Source organism: Aegilops tauschii, chromosome 6, assembly GCF_002575655.3.
Source record: "Aegilops tauschii subsp. strangulata cultivar AL8/78 chromosome 6, Aet v6.0, whole genome shotgun sequence".
NCBI lineage: Eukaryota > Viridiplantae > Streptophyta > Magnoliopsida > Poales > Poaceae > Aegilops > Aegilops tauschii.
In genome coordinates, this window is record NC_053040.3 from 10,982,207 (window position 1) to 10,997,604 (window position 15,398).

A 15,398-nucleotide genomic window follows, 5' to 3' on the forward strand; every position below is an offset into this window, starting at 1 on the left:
TGGAGCATGGCCTCGTAGCGCATCTGCTCCTCGCCGTCGGCCTGCTTCTGGCGGAGCCAATGCTCCTTCCATCGCTCGAGGTGGGCCGCCTCCTCCTCCGGCATCGTGGCGAAGTGGACGGGAGGCGCGCTCACCCACTCGCGGTACTGGCCCGTCCACGAGTAGGCCTCCTCCGGCCAAGTGGATGGAGGCGGGGAAGCGCTTACGCGTCGGCTCCGGCTTGGGCTGGACGGGAGAAGTGGATGAGGCCGACCCTGCCGCACGTGTGGTTAAAAAAGGATGCTTCCACTGGCTGACGCGTGGGCCCGCTGTCGGTGGTCGTCATAAATAAGACGACCGGTGACGGTTGGGTGGCCGCCAGGTGGGGACGCGGCAAACGGCGAGGACGCATTCATACCGGAAATACGCGGCGAACGGTGAGGACGCATTCCAAACGAACGCGGGCGGACGAAATGGGTCGTCCCATTGGAGTTGCTTTAGAACGCACACACGTCCACATCATCATCCGTCCGCCCTGTAATCGTAAAAAGGACTTGCTCTCTCTAGAAGCTTCATGACAAACGCTTCTACTGTGACGGCGTTGAATGATCCAACCATCGTCGCTCTCACGCATTCATACCGGGTGTGCTCATCAACAAACAAGGTCAAGACTTTATGAAATTTTATTTACTTGAGGCAAATCTTACGTGGGGAGTAAGAAGGAGCGCGGGGAGTAGGTGCGTACGCCCACGTGAGTGCGCCGTGGCTTGGGCCACATGGCGGAAGCCTTGCATTGCATGGATTAGCTTGTTCTGCGACCATACAAAGAACACACACACACGTCCACATCATCATCCGTCCACCCCGTAATCGATCCATCAACACCGTACGTAGGTAAAAACGACTTGCCCTCTCTAGAAGCTTCATCGCGAACACTTTTTACAGTGATGTGACGGCGTTGAATGATCCGGCCATCGTCGTCGCTCTCACGCATTCATGCCGGGCGTGCTGGTCCACTCAATCAATCATTCCCCTTTGTTGACAACACACGCATCGCATCATGGGTGGGTCGCCCGCCACAGCTAGCCCTTATCTGATTCGACTGATCGGCCGAAATCGGAACGGCGACCTGCCACTGCCGGGCCGGCACTGTGTCTGTCCGTGCGCAAGACGGCACCGCGCTGTCACTATCCTCCGACGCTCCTCCGGCGAGAACGACGGGTTTGGCGGCCGCCTTGGGGTCACCGGCCGGCGCGCGTGGCAGCGTCGCCGTCCGTGGACTCGACAACAGCAGCGCGCTCCGGCGCTCATGCGCCGCCTCCCTCCCTCCCTCCCCCAGCCACACCGTGTAAGGCCAACTCCACCGCGCGACCCTATCCTGTCCGTCCCCGTCCGTTTGGGGTAAAAGGGACAAACCGGGCGGCCCAGCGCGCGGGGGCAAACGGACTTTTGTCCGTTTCGTGTCCGCTTTTGACCCATCCCCAGCCCAAGTTTGCGCCGGTTTTGGGGTGAAACGGACAGCACGCGGACGGGCGGGACGCGCGCGCTTGTCCTCCCCTGGCCCGTCTGTCGATGGGAGAAACCAAAACCCCCCATGCCCCATTTGGCGCCATTTCCCCCAAACCCTCCCACGTCCCTCCCGCCGTCCCCTCTCTCCCCCGTTCATGGCCGACGCCCAGCCGAATTCCGGCGGCCTGGCCGTCGACCCGCCCAGAAAGGTGAAGAAGAAGGCAGCCAAGGCGGCAAGGAACTCGCGGTCGGAGTGCACGCCGAAGGAGATCGCCAGGTTGGACGCGGAAGCGGCGAAGAAGAGGAGCCGGAGAGCGGTCGTCAAGGTCAATGCCGCCGCGGCCAAGTTCGCCGCCGAGCGCGATGCGAAGGAGGCCGCTCGGCACAAGGCCGCGGCCGACGAGAAGGAGGACATCGTCACAAAGCGCACACCCTCCTCATGCTTGGCATGGGCCGTCCGGCCGGTTTCACTACAGCGGCCGTCGGCCCGGCGAGCACAGGCTCCTCGGTCGCCTGGCCTGCGCACTGCCAGTCGCCGACGTTGTTGGAAATATGCCCTAGAGGCAATAATAAAATGGTTATTATTGTATTTCCTTGTTCATGATAATTGTTTGTTGTTCATGCTATAATTGTATTAACTGAAAACCGTAATACATGTGTGAATACATAGACCACAACATGTCCCTAGTAAGCCTCTAGTTGACTAGCTCGTTGATCAATAGATGGTTATGGTTTCCTGACCATGGATATTGGATGTCATTGATAACGGGATCACATCATTAGTAGAATGATGTGATGGACAAGACCCAATCCTAAGCATGGCACAAGATCGTGTAGTTCGTTTGCTAGAGCTTTTCTAATGTCAAGTATCATTTCCTTAGACCATGAGATTTTGCAACTCCCGGATATCGTAGGAATGCTTTGGGTGTACCAAACGTCACAACGTAACTGGGTGGCTATAAAGGTGCACTACAGGTATCTCCGAAAGTGTCTGTTGGGTTGGCACGAATCGAGACTGGGATTTGTCACTCCGTATGACGGAGAGGTATCTCTGGGCCCACTCGGTAATGCATCATCATAATGAGCTCAATGTGACTAAGGAGTTAGCCACGGGATCATGCGTTACGGTACGAGTAAAGTGACTTGCCGGTAACGAGATTGAACAAGGTATTGGGATACCGATGATCGAATCTCGGGCAAGTAACGTACCGATTGACAAAGGGAATTGTATACGGGATTGATTGAATCCTCGACATCGTGGTTCATCCGATGAGATCATCGTGGAACATGTGGGAGCCAACATGGGTATCCAGATCCCGCTGTTGGTTATTGACCGGAGAGTCGTCTCGGTCATGTCTGCATGTCTCCCGAATCCGTAGGGTCTACACACTTAAGGTTCGGTGACGCTAGAGTTGTAGAGATATTAGTATGCGGTTAACCGAAAGTTGTTCAGAGTCCCGGATGAGATCCCGGACGTCACGAGGAGTTCCGGAATGGTCCGGAGGTAAAGATTTATATATGGGAAGTCCTATTTTGGCCACCGGAAAATGTTCGGGATTTTTCGGTATTGTACCGGGAAGGTTCTAGAAGGTTCCGAAGTGGGGCCCACCTGCATGGGGGGACCCACATGAACGTGGGTAGTGGGGGAAAGGCCCCACACCCCTGGTCAAGGCGCACCAAGATCCCACCTTAGAAGGAATAAGATCATATCCCGAAGGGATAAGATCAAGATCCCTAAAACAGGGGGATAACAATCGGTGGGGAAGGGAAATGATGGGATTTCTTTCCCCCAACTTTGCCAACGCCCCAATGGACTTGGAAGGCAAGAAACCAGCCCCCTCCACCCCTATATATAGTGGGGAGGCGCATGGGAGCAGCACCCCAAGCCCTGGCGCCTCCCTCCCTCCCGTGACACCTCTTCCTCCCCGCTTGCGCTTGGCGAAGCCCTGCCGGGATCCCGCTACTTCCACCATCACGCCGTCGTGCTGCTGGATCTCCATCAACTTCTCCTCCCCCCTTGCTGGATCAAGAGGGAGGAGACGTCCCCGCTCCGTACGTGTATTGAACGCGGAGGTGCCGTCCGTTCGGCGCTAGAATCATCGGTGATTTGGATCACGACGAGTACGACTCCATCAACCCCGTTCTCTTGAAAGCTTCCGCGCGCGATCTACAAGGGTATGTAGATGCACTCCCCTCTCTCTCGTTGCTAGATGACTCCATAGATTGATCTTGGTGATACGTAGAAAATTTTAAATTTCTGCTACGATCCCCAACAGTGGCATCATGAGCCAGGTTTATGCGTGGATTCTATGCACGAGTAGAACACAAAGTAGTTGTGGGCGGCGATTTGTTCAATTTGCTTACCGTTACTAGTCTTATCTTGATTCGGCGACATTGTGGGATGAAGCGGCCCGGACCGACCTTACACGTACTCTTACGTGAGACAGGTTCCACCGACTGACATGCACTTGATGCATAAGGTGGCTAGCGGGTGTCTGTCTCTCCCACTTTAGTCGGATCGGATTCGATGAAAAGGGTCCTTATGAAGGGTAAATAGCAATTGGCATATCACCGTTGTGGCTTTTGCGTAGGTAAGAAACGTTCTTGCTAGAAACCCATAGCAGCCACGTAAAACATGCAACAACAATTAGAGGACGTCTAACTTGTTTTTGCAGGGTATGCTATGTGATGTGATATGGCCAAAAGGATGTGATAAATGATATATGTGATGTATGAGATTAATCATGTTCTTGTAATAGGAATCACGACTTGCATGTCGATGAGTATGACAACCGGCAGGAGCCATAGGAGTTGTCTTAATTTATTGTATGACCTGCATGTCAATGAAAAACGCCATGTAATTACTTTACTTTATTGCTAACCGTTAGCCATATTAGTAGAAGTAATAGTTGGCGAGACAACTTCATGAAGACACGATGATGGAGATCATGATGATGGAGATCATGGTGTCATGCCGGTGACGAAGGTGATCATGCCGCGCCTCGAAGATGGAGATCAAAAGGCGTATGATGATATTGGCCATATCATGTCACTTTATGATTTGCATGTGATGTTTGTCATGTTTACATCTTATTTGCTTAGAACGACGGTAGCATAAATAAGATGATCCCTCACTAAAATTTCAAGAGATGTGTTCCCCCTAACTGTGCACCGTTGCGAAGGTTCGTTGTTTCGAAGCACCGCGTGATGATCGGGTGTGATAGATTCTAACGTTCGCATACAACGGGTGTTGACGAGCCTAGCATGTACAGACATGGCCTCGGAACACAAGCAAAACACTTAGGTTGACTTGATGAGCCTAGCATGTACAGACATGGCCTCGGAACACAAGAGACCGAAAGGTCGAACATGAGTCGTATAGTAGATACGATCAACATGGAGATGTTCACCGATGATGACTAGTCCGTCTCACGTGATGATCGGACACGGCCTAGTCGATTCGGATCATGTATCACTTAGATGACTAGAGGGATGTCTATCTAAGTGCGAGTTCATTAAATAATCAGATGAACTTAATTATCATGAACATAGTCAAAAAGGTCTTTGCAAATAATGTCGTAGCTTACGCTTTAGTTCTACTAAGATATGTTTCTAGAGAAAATTTAGTTGAATGTTGATAGTAGCAATTATGCGGACTGGGTCCGTAAACTGAGGATTGTCCTCATTGCTGCACAGAAGGCTTATGTCCTTAATGCACCGCTCGGTGTGCTGAAGCTCGAGCGTCGTCTGTAGATGTTACGAAACATCTGACATACATGTTTTGATGACTACGTGATAGTTCAGTGTGTGATGCTAACGGTTTAAAATTGTGGCACCAAAGACGTTTTTTGAAACGTCGCAGAACATATGAGATGTTCCGAAGACTGAAATTGGGATTTCGGACTAGTGCCCACGTCAAGAGGTGTGAGACCTCTGACAAGTTTCTTAAGCCTGCAAACTAAGGGAGAAAAGCTCAATCGTTGAGCATGTGCTCAGATTGTCTGAGTACTACAATCACTTGAATCGAGTGGGAGTTAATCTTCCAGATGAGATAGTGATGGTTCTCCATAGTCACTGCCACCAAGCTATTAGAGCTTCGTGATGAACTATAACATATCAGGGATAGACATGATGATCCTTGAGCAACTCGCGATGTTTGACACCGCGAAAGTAGAAATCAAGAAGGAGCATCAATTGTTGATGGTTAGTAAAACCACTAGTTTCTAGAAGGGCAAGGGCAAGAAGGGATACTTCATGAAACGGCAAATCAGTTGCTGCTCTAGTGAAGAAACCCAAGGTTGAACCCAAACCCGAGACTGAGTGCTTCTGTAATGAGGGGAACGGTCACTGAAGCAGAACTACCCTAGATACTTGGTAGATGAGAAGGCAGGCAAGGTCGACAGAAGTATATTGGATATACATTATATGAATGTGTACTTTACTAGTACTCCTAGCAGCACGAGGGTATTAGATACCGGTTCAGTTGCTAAGTGTTAGTAACTCGAAATAAAAGCTGCGGAATAAACGGAGACTAGCTAAAGGTGAGATGACGATATGTGTTGGAAGTGTTTCCAAGGTTGATGTGATCAAGCATCGTATGCTCCCTCTACCATCGAGATTGGTGTTAAACCTAAATAATTGTTATTTGGTGTTTGCGTTGAGCATAAACATGATTGGATTATGTTTATCGCAATACGGTTATTCATTTAAGGAGAATAATGGTTACTCTGTTTATTTGAATAATACCTTCAATGGTCTTGCACCTAAAATAAATGGTTTATTGAATCTCGATCGTAGTGATACACATGTTCATGCCAAAAGATATAAGATAGTAATGATAGTACCACATACTTGTGGCACTGTTATTTGAGTCATATTGGTATAGAACGCATGAAGAAGCTCCATGTAGATGGATCTTTGGACTCACTCGTTTTTGAAAGGATTGAGACATGCGAACCATGTCTATTGGTATATATGCGTGAAGAAACTCCATGCAGATGGATCGTTTGGACTCACTTGATTTTGAATCACTTGAGACATGCAAATCATACCACATGGGCAAGATGACTGAAAGGCCTCGTTTTCAGTAAGATGGAACAAGAGAGCAACTTGTTGGAAGTAATACATTTGATGTGTGCAGTCCAATGAGTGCTGACGCACGCAGTGGATATCGGTATGTTCTTACGTCACAGATGATTTGAGTAGATGCTGAGAATATTTACTTGATGAAACACAAGTCTGAATTATTGAAAGGTTCAAGTAATTTCAGAGTGAAGTTGAAGATCATCGTGACAAGAGGATAAAATGTCTGTGATATGATCATAGAGATGAATATCTGAGTTACGAGTTTGGCACACAATTAAGAAATTGTGGAAATTGTTTCACGACTAATACCGCCTGGAACACCATATTGTGATGGTGTGCCCGAACATCATAACTGCACCCTATTGGATATGGTGCATACCATGATGTCTCTTATCGAATTACAACTATCGTTTATGGGTTAGGCATTAGAGACAACCGCATTCACTTTAAATAGGGCACCACGCAATTCCGTTGAGACGACACCGTATGAACTATGGTTTAGAGAAACCTAAGCTGTCGTTTCTTAAAAGTTTGGGGTTGCGACGCTTATGTGAAAAAGTTTCAGCTGATAAGCTCGAACCCAAAGCGGATAAATGCATCTTCATAGAATACCCAAAACAGTTGGGTATACCTCCTATTTCAGATCTGGAAGCAAAAGTGATTGTTTCTAGAAATGGGTCCTTTCTCGAGGAAAAGTTTCTCTCGAAAGAATTGAGTGGGAGGATGGTGGAGACTTGATGAGGTCATTGAACCGTCACTTCAACTAATGTGTAGCAGGGCACAGGAAGTTGTTCCTGTGGCACCTACACCAATTGAAGTGGAAGCTTATGATAGTGATCATGAAACTTCAGATCAAGTCACTACCAAACCTCATGGGACGACAAGGATGCGTACTACTTCAGAGTGGTACGTAATCCTGTCTTGAAAGTCATGTTGCAAGACAACAATGAACCTACGAGCTATGGAGAAGCGATGGTGGGCCCGGATTCCGACGAATGGCTCGAGGCCATAAAATCCGAGAGGATCCATGTATGAAAACAAAGTATAGACTTTGAAAGAACTACTTGATGGTCGTAAGGCTGTTGGGTACAGATGGATTTTAAAGGGAAGACAGACAATGATGGTAAGTGTCACCATTAAGAAAGCTCGACTTGTCGTTAAGATGTTTTCCGGCAAGTTCAAGGAGTTGACTGCAATGAGACTTTCTCACTCGTAGCGATGCTAAGAGTCTGTTAGAATTATATTAGCAGTTACTGCATTATTTATGAAATCTTGCAGATAGGATGTCAAAACATTGTTTCCTCGACGATTTTCTTGAGGAAAGGTTGTATGTGATACAACCAGAAGGTTTTGTCAATCCTGAAAGATGCTAACAAGTATGCAAAGCTCCAGCAACCTTCTAAGGATTGGAGTAAGCATCTCGGAGTTGGAATGAACGCTTTGATGAGATGATCAAAGATTTTGGGTTTATACAAAGTTCATGAGAAACTTGTATTTCCAAAGAAGTGAGTGGGAGCACTATAGAATTTTTGATGAGTATATGTTGTTAACATATTGTTGATCAGAAATGATGTAGAATTTCTGGAAAGCATCCAGGGTTATTTGAAAAGTGTTTTTAATGGAAAACCTGGATTAAGCTACTTGAACATTGAGCATCAAGATCTATAAGGATAGATCAAAAATGCTTAATAGTACTTTCAAATGAATACATACCGTGACAAGATTTTGAAGGAGTTCAAAATAGATCAGCAAAGAAGGAGTTCTTGGCTGTGTTACAAGGTGTGAGTATTGAGTAAGACTCAAGACCTGACCACGGCAGAAGAAAGAGAAAGGACGAAGGTCGTCCCCTATGCTTTAGACGTAGGCTCTACAATATGCTATGCTGTGTATCGCACCTGAAGTGTGCCTTGCCATGAGTTAGTCAAGGGGTACAATAGTGATCCAGGAAGGGATCACATGACAGCGGTCGAACTTATCCTTAGTATCTAGTGGACTAAGGAATTTTCTCGATTATGGAGGTGGAAAGGGGGTTCGTCGTAAAGGGTTACGTCGATGCAAACTTTGACACTAATCCGGATGACTCTGAGTAGTGAACCGGATTCGTATAGTAGAGCAGTTATTTGGAATAGCTCCAAGTAGCGCGTGGTAGCTGCATCTACAAGATGACATAGAGATTTCTAAAGCACACACGGATCTGAATGTTGCAGACCCGGTGACTAAAACATCTCTCGTAAGCATAACATGATCAAACCCTAGAACTCATTGAGTGTTAATCACATGGTGATGTGAACTAGATTATTGACTCTAGTAAACTCTTGGGTATTAGTCACATGGCGATGTGAACTTTGAGTGTTAATCACATGGTGATGTGAACTAGATTATTGACTCTAGTGCAAGTGGGAGACTGTTGGAAATATGCCCTAGAGGCAATAATAAAATGGTTATTATTGTATTTCCTTGTTCATGATAATTGTCTGTTGTTCATGCTATAATTGTATTAACTGGAAACCGTAATACATGTGTGAATACATAGACCACAACATGTCCCTAGTAAGCCTCTAGTTGACTAGCTCGTTGATCAATAGATGGTTATGGTTTCCTGACCATGGACATTGGATGTCATTGATAACGGGATCACATCATTAGGAGAATGATGTGATGGATAAGACCCAAACCTAAGCATGGCACAAGATCGTGTAGTTCGTTTGCTAGAGCTTTTCTAATGTCAAGTATCATTTCCTTAGACCATGAGATTGTGCAACTCCCGGATACCGTAGGAATGCTTTGGGTGTACCAAACGTCACAACGTAACTGGGTGGCTATAAAGGTGCACTACAGGTATCTCCGAAAGTGTCTGTTGGGTTGGCACGAATCGAGACTGGGATTTGTCACTCCGTATGACGGAGAGGTATCTCTGGGCCCACTCGGTAATGCATCATCATAATGAGCTCAATGTGACTAAGGAGTTAGCCACGGGATCATGCGTTACGGTACGAGTAAAGTGACTTGCCGGTAACGAGATTGAACAAGGTATTGGGATACCGACGATCGAATCTCGGGCAAGTAACGTACCGATTGACAAAGGGAATTGTATACGGGATTGATTGAATCCTCGACATCGTGGTTCATCCGATGAGATCATCGTGGAACATGTGGGAGCCAACATGGGTATCCAGATCCCGCTGTTGGTTATTGACCGGAGAGTCGTCTCGGTCATGTCTGCATGTCTCCCGAATCCGTAGGGTCTACACACTTAAGGTTCGGTGACGCTAGAGTTGTAGAGATATTAGTATGCGGTTAACCGAAAGTTGTTCGGAGTCCCGGATGAGATCCCGGACGTCACGAGGAGTTCCGGAATGGTCCGGAGGTAAAGATTTATATATGGGAAGTCCTATTTTGGCCACCGAAAAATGTTCGGGATTTTTCGGTATTGTACCGGGAAGGTTCTAGAAGGTTCCGAAGTGGGGCCCACCTGCATGGGGGGACCCACATGAACGTGGGTAGTGGGGGCAAGGCCCCACACCCCTGGTCAAGGCGCACCAAGATCCCACCTTAGAAGGAATAAGATCATATCCCGAAGGGATAAGATCAAGATCCACTAGTAGAAAAGGGGGCTTTTGTCCCGGTTGGTAAGGGCCTTTAGTCCCGGTTTTTGAACCGGGACTAAAGGGTCGTTATTAATGCCTCCCCCCTGTAGTCCCGGTTCTTACACGAACCGGGACTAAAGGCCGTCCACGTGGACGTTACCAACCGGGACTAAAGGAAATTTTATGATATTTTTTTTTTTGATATTTTTTTTTGCGAATTTTTTTTATTTTCAAATTTCTGACTTATTTTAACCTCTAATCTCTAATCACCACCCCTCATCACTGCTCAATTTATCCTCTAATCTCTAATCACCCCTCATCATTCCAAATCATCTAACTTCCCGGACGGTCACCCATCCTCTCACTACTCCAGCCTGAGCACGCTTAACTTCCGGGTTCTATTCTCCCTCGTTTCCAAGTCTGCACTTGTTGTTTTCTTGACAATAGTAAGATGTCAATTCCATTAACCCTCAGGAATTTAGCTTGAGTATGAAGTGACACATTTCACTGTTTGAGTATGAAACTATTGTTTTAAAAAACAATAATTATTTAGTAACACTAATATTTCTGGAATAATTAGTTTGACCATTGTTTGACCACAGTTTGACCAGATTTGACCAAAATTCAAAAAAACTGAAATAATTATTTAGTAACACTAATATTCTAGAATAATTAGTTTGACCATTGTTTGACCACAGTTTGACCACAATTTGAAATTTTTTGAATTTTTTTGCCTCTCCAGATCTTAAAAGCCCCGTATCTTTTTTTCTGTTAGGTTTTTGAGGATTTTGAAAATGTTTAACCGGGTTTCCCCGTTAAATTCGGATGTAACTTTTCGAGTAGATGATTTTTCATATAAAAAACTTTTTCATCCGAGTTCGTATGCAAAAGTTATGCCCATTTTAAGAAATTCCAGAGAGATTTTGCAAATAAAGTCGAAATTCATATTTGTTAATTTTCCCAACAACTAGACCACATATCACATGGGAAACTATTTTCTTTTTTTTCTAAAACTGAAAAGGCGGTCCACGGGGGGGGGGGGGGGGGGGGTGGGGGGTAGAGTTTGATGGGCCCTTTAATAGCAAAAAGAATTTTCATAAAGAATGTTTTTGTTAGACATTTTAATAGCAAAAAGCATTATCATAAAGATTCTTTTGTTAGAAACTAAAATAACAAAATCTGTTTTTGAATAGAATCATAAAACACAGTAATAACAAAATCAAAAAATTCAAATTTGAAAACTAATGGCACTAACAGAAAGTTTATAATTTTTGTGACCTAAAAGCAAAAAGAATTAAAAAATAAAATTTAATAAAATAAATAAAAATAGCAACAGTAAGTATTTTGTTGTAAGTAGAAACAAAATAAAATAAATAAAGCAACAAAGAAAAAAAGTGCCATCTACTGGGCCACCACGGCCTGAATACGACTAGAAACCCAACCATGGGCCAGGATTCAGGCCTGCAGGTGGCCCAGTAGGACCACAGGCACACAGTGTACGGTTAGGCCCGAAAGCCTGCAATTGAGAGGAGCTCGAGAGGGTGGGCGCAGCAGCACTTATAAACCACTCTCGAGCTCTCTCAACTAGCGAGGTGGGACTAAACTTTGGCCGCGACGCGGGCAGCACATGTCCTTTGGTCCCGGTTGGTGGCACCAACCGGGACTAAAGGACTAACCTTTAGTCCCGGTTGGTGCCACCAACCGGTACTAATGGGCATCGCACCCTTTAGTCCCGGTTCGTGGCACCAACCGGGACTAAAGGGCCCAAGTGAACCGGGACTAATGCCTTAGCCGCACGAACCGGGACCAATGCTCACATTAGTCCCGGTTCGTGACTGAACCGGGACTAATGTGAATATTGCCCTGTGACGAAAGCCCTGTTTTGTACTAGTGATCCCTAAAAAAGGGGGATAACAATCGGTGGGGAAGGGAAATGATGGGATTTCTTTCCCCCACCTTTGCCAACGCCCCAATGGACTTGGAGGGCAAGAAACCAGCCCCCTCCACCCCTATATATAGTGGGGAGGCGCATGGGAGCAACACCCCAAGCCCTGGCGCCTCCCTCCCTCCCGTGACACCTCTTCCTCCCCGCTTGCGCTTGGCGAAGCCCTGCCGGGATCCCGCTACTTCCACCACCACGCCGTCGTGCTGCTGGATCTCCATCAACTTCTCCTCCCCCCTTGTTGGATCAAGAGGGAGGAGACGTCCCCGCTCCGTACGTGTGTTGAACACGGAGGTGCCGTCCGTTCGGCGCTAGGATCATCGGTGATTTGGATCACGACGAGTACGACTCCATCAACCCCGTTCTCTTGAACGCTTCCTCGCGCGATCTACAAGGGTATGTAGATGCACTCCCCTCTCTCTCGTTGCTAGATGACTCCATAGATTGATCTTGGTGATACGTAGAAAATTTTAAATTTCTGCTACGTTCCCCAACAGACGTCGCGGACCACACCCATGTCGCCCGGCTTTCCTCCGCCAAGGCACGACGGCCAGACCCGTTTCTCAGGGTCGCCGGACGTTGGCTTGTTCGCGCCGTCGACACCGCTCCTCGCGGCCGTCATCGACCTTAATGTCATGCCTGGGTCCAGCAGCGGCGGCCAGCCGTCCGTCGAGATGCAGAGCAAGCAAGCACGGGCACCGTTCACGGGCACCACGCCAGCCCCCCTGTGTGTTGTTTGACGGAATGCCAACAGCAACGGCACCGGTCGACGACCCCTTCTACAACCAGTACATGGAGAACGTGATCTTCGAGGCTGGGCATGGACGTGCCTACGACCCCGAGGAGACCCAAAGTCAGGATGGCCGCGCCCAGTACGTCCCCGATGAAGAGGCCGACGACAGTGCAGACTACGACCATGGTGACTCGTGGCATGAAGACGATGACATCTATGTCGAAGGTGATGGTGATGAAGAAGAAGAAGAAGGCAATGACGTTGATATTAGTGGCGCGCCATTGTTCATCGACGAGCTGACCCAAAGAGCGGAAGCACAAAAGAAGAGGAAGAGCATTCGCACGGGTTCATACACACAAGATGAGGACAAGTTGATTTGCCAAGCTTGGATGGAGATTAGCCAAGATCCGAGGACCGGCGCGCAACAAAAGGGCATTGTTTTTTGGACGAGAGTCCACAAAACATTCCATGAAAGGAAGATGTTCGAGCCCTACCAAATTTCAAGCAACTGTGGCATCGGCTCGATTCAAAAGAGATGATTGTTCATCCAACAAGAGTGCAACAAGTATCAAGCCGCATTTGAGAGCGTTGAAGCACGGCCCGTGAGTGGTCTCGGCGTTGGGGACACGGTATGCTCTCCTCTTCCTAGCCCTTTCCTTGCTACGGCCATGAGACTTCGGCCTTGTATATGTTTGCATGTTCACTTCTTGTTGATCATGTGTTGTAGGCATTTCAATCTTTGGAGGCATTCAAGGCCCGGCACAATGACAAGCCATTCACTCTTACGCATTGTTGGACGCTCATCAACAATTGCCCTAAGTTCAAGGACCAATACCGTGAACTACAAAGGAAGAGAGGACTGAAGACGACCAAGTTCGCCGGAGGTGGAGATGGCGAGGCGTTGAAGAGGCCGAGGGGCAAGACCAACTCCAAGGTTGATGACATACGTGATGCCTCATCCATGGCATTGCATGACACTTTGCATGGCATGATGTCTCAAAAGGATGTGAGGGACGAGAAGAAGCGGCAAAGCAAGGACGAGCAAATGAAGCAATACCTAGACCTTCAAAGAAAGAAGCTTGAGATGGAGGAGGCGACCAAGAAGAGGAAGATCGACATGGAGGAGGCCGCCCGGCAAAGGCAGCTCGACATGGAAGAGGCCGCCCGACAAAGGCAGCTCGACATCGAGGCCGACAACGTCAAGGCCAGGCAGAGGCAGCTCGACATCGAGGCCACCAATGCCGCCACCAAAGCGAAGGAGGTGGCCCTTGCGATCATGAGCGTGGACTTGTCGAAGATGAGTGACAAGATGAGGGCCTGGTTCGAGGCCAGGCAGAAGGAGATGCTCGACGCCGAAGGCCTGAACTAGGTCGTCCGATCGGCGTGGCCGTTCTTTTTGGAGGCTGGCATGGGTGCCGCCCGCCCGCTGGGCCGCTGGCAGTGTGCCGGCGAGAAAACATTCATTTTGGAGGCCGGCTGTGTTGCCGGTCGCTGGCTGTGTTGCCGGCGAAGACAACTATTCATTTTGGAGGCTGGCTGTGTTGTCGGCCGCTGGCCGATGCCGGCGATGGACGTGTAGGCCGCTGGCTTTGTTGCCGGCGTGATGAACTGGGGCCGTGAACTAGGGCTTGTCATTCGAAACGTTGCTCTTTTTTAAATAGATACGGACATGATGGGGCAAACGGATGCGGCCGCGCGCTGGGCGCACAGCCACCGCATCCCAGGACACGACCCCAAATCCCTACCCAAACGGATAGAATCCGGACAAAACGGACGTCCGTTTGGGATCGCGCGGTGGAATAGGGCTAACACTTTTTTTTAGAAAAGGAGGATGACCCCCGGCCTCTGCATCTGGAAGATGCATACGGCCATTTTATTGATTATTCTCGAGGACCGTACAAAGTATTACAACAATGTGCCTGAATCTACCATCTTGACAACATATGCCGCTACTCCTATCCAATATGATGAAGGGGTGCTAGCTGGGTCACTACCCAAATCACTCACCTCAGCCTAACATCAAAAATCGAAAGCCGAAACTCATTCGGAAGCCCCAGCCGAGCCACGAGTAGGGCTAACACCTGACACGATAGAAGCAACCTTCACGTGGTTCGGTCTGGTCTCCGTCCGGATGGAGGGACCGAGGGAGCTTCACCACACTTCTAGTACACTGCCAAGAAGGCTCGGTTGATCGGCTGGCCCTGCTGCCACACGGTCGCTTTCGCGCATTGTGTGCTGTGCCGTATCCGATCATGGCGTGAGGGTCCAGCAAGGACTCAATCGTGTATCCCACGACGGCATGGCCACGAGCCATATCCGAGCGGATTGGATCGGATTGGCTCGACTTGGTTGTAGCAGAATGAATGGCGGCCTACCCGTACCGGCCCGTCTTCGCAGGCCAACAAGGTAAGAATATACCAGTGGTATATTTTATAAATATAAAACCAAATCAAACAAAACGAGATTATCAGTATTATAATCAATCTCAGATAGCGCTAGTGCAAGTTCTTGGTGCTCTTAATTTGGCCTTGTCAGTGAGTGTGAGTGGGAGCGAGCTGCCAAA

General features: G+C 48.1%; 1 protein-coding gene across 1 annotated transcript; it reads left to right on the forward strand.

Moving 5' to 3' along the window:
* Positions 1-1,039: 1,039 nt before the first annotated feature.
* On the forward strand, positions 1,040-14,204 carry LOC141025676 (uncharacterized). The gene is made up of 6 exons (XM_073501588.1): positions 1,040-1,373; positions 1,465-1,606; positions 1,703-1,883; positions 12,892-13,178; positions 13,562-13,961; positions 13,995-14,204. The coding sequence occupies exons 1-6, from the start codon at positions 1,040-1,042 to the stop codon at positions 14,202-14,204; spliced, it is 1,554 nt and encodes a 517-aa protein (XP_073357689.1).
* Positions 14,205-15,398: the final 1,194 nt, after the last annotated feature.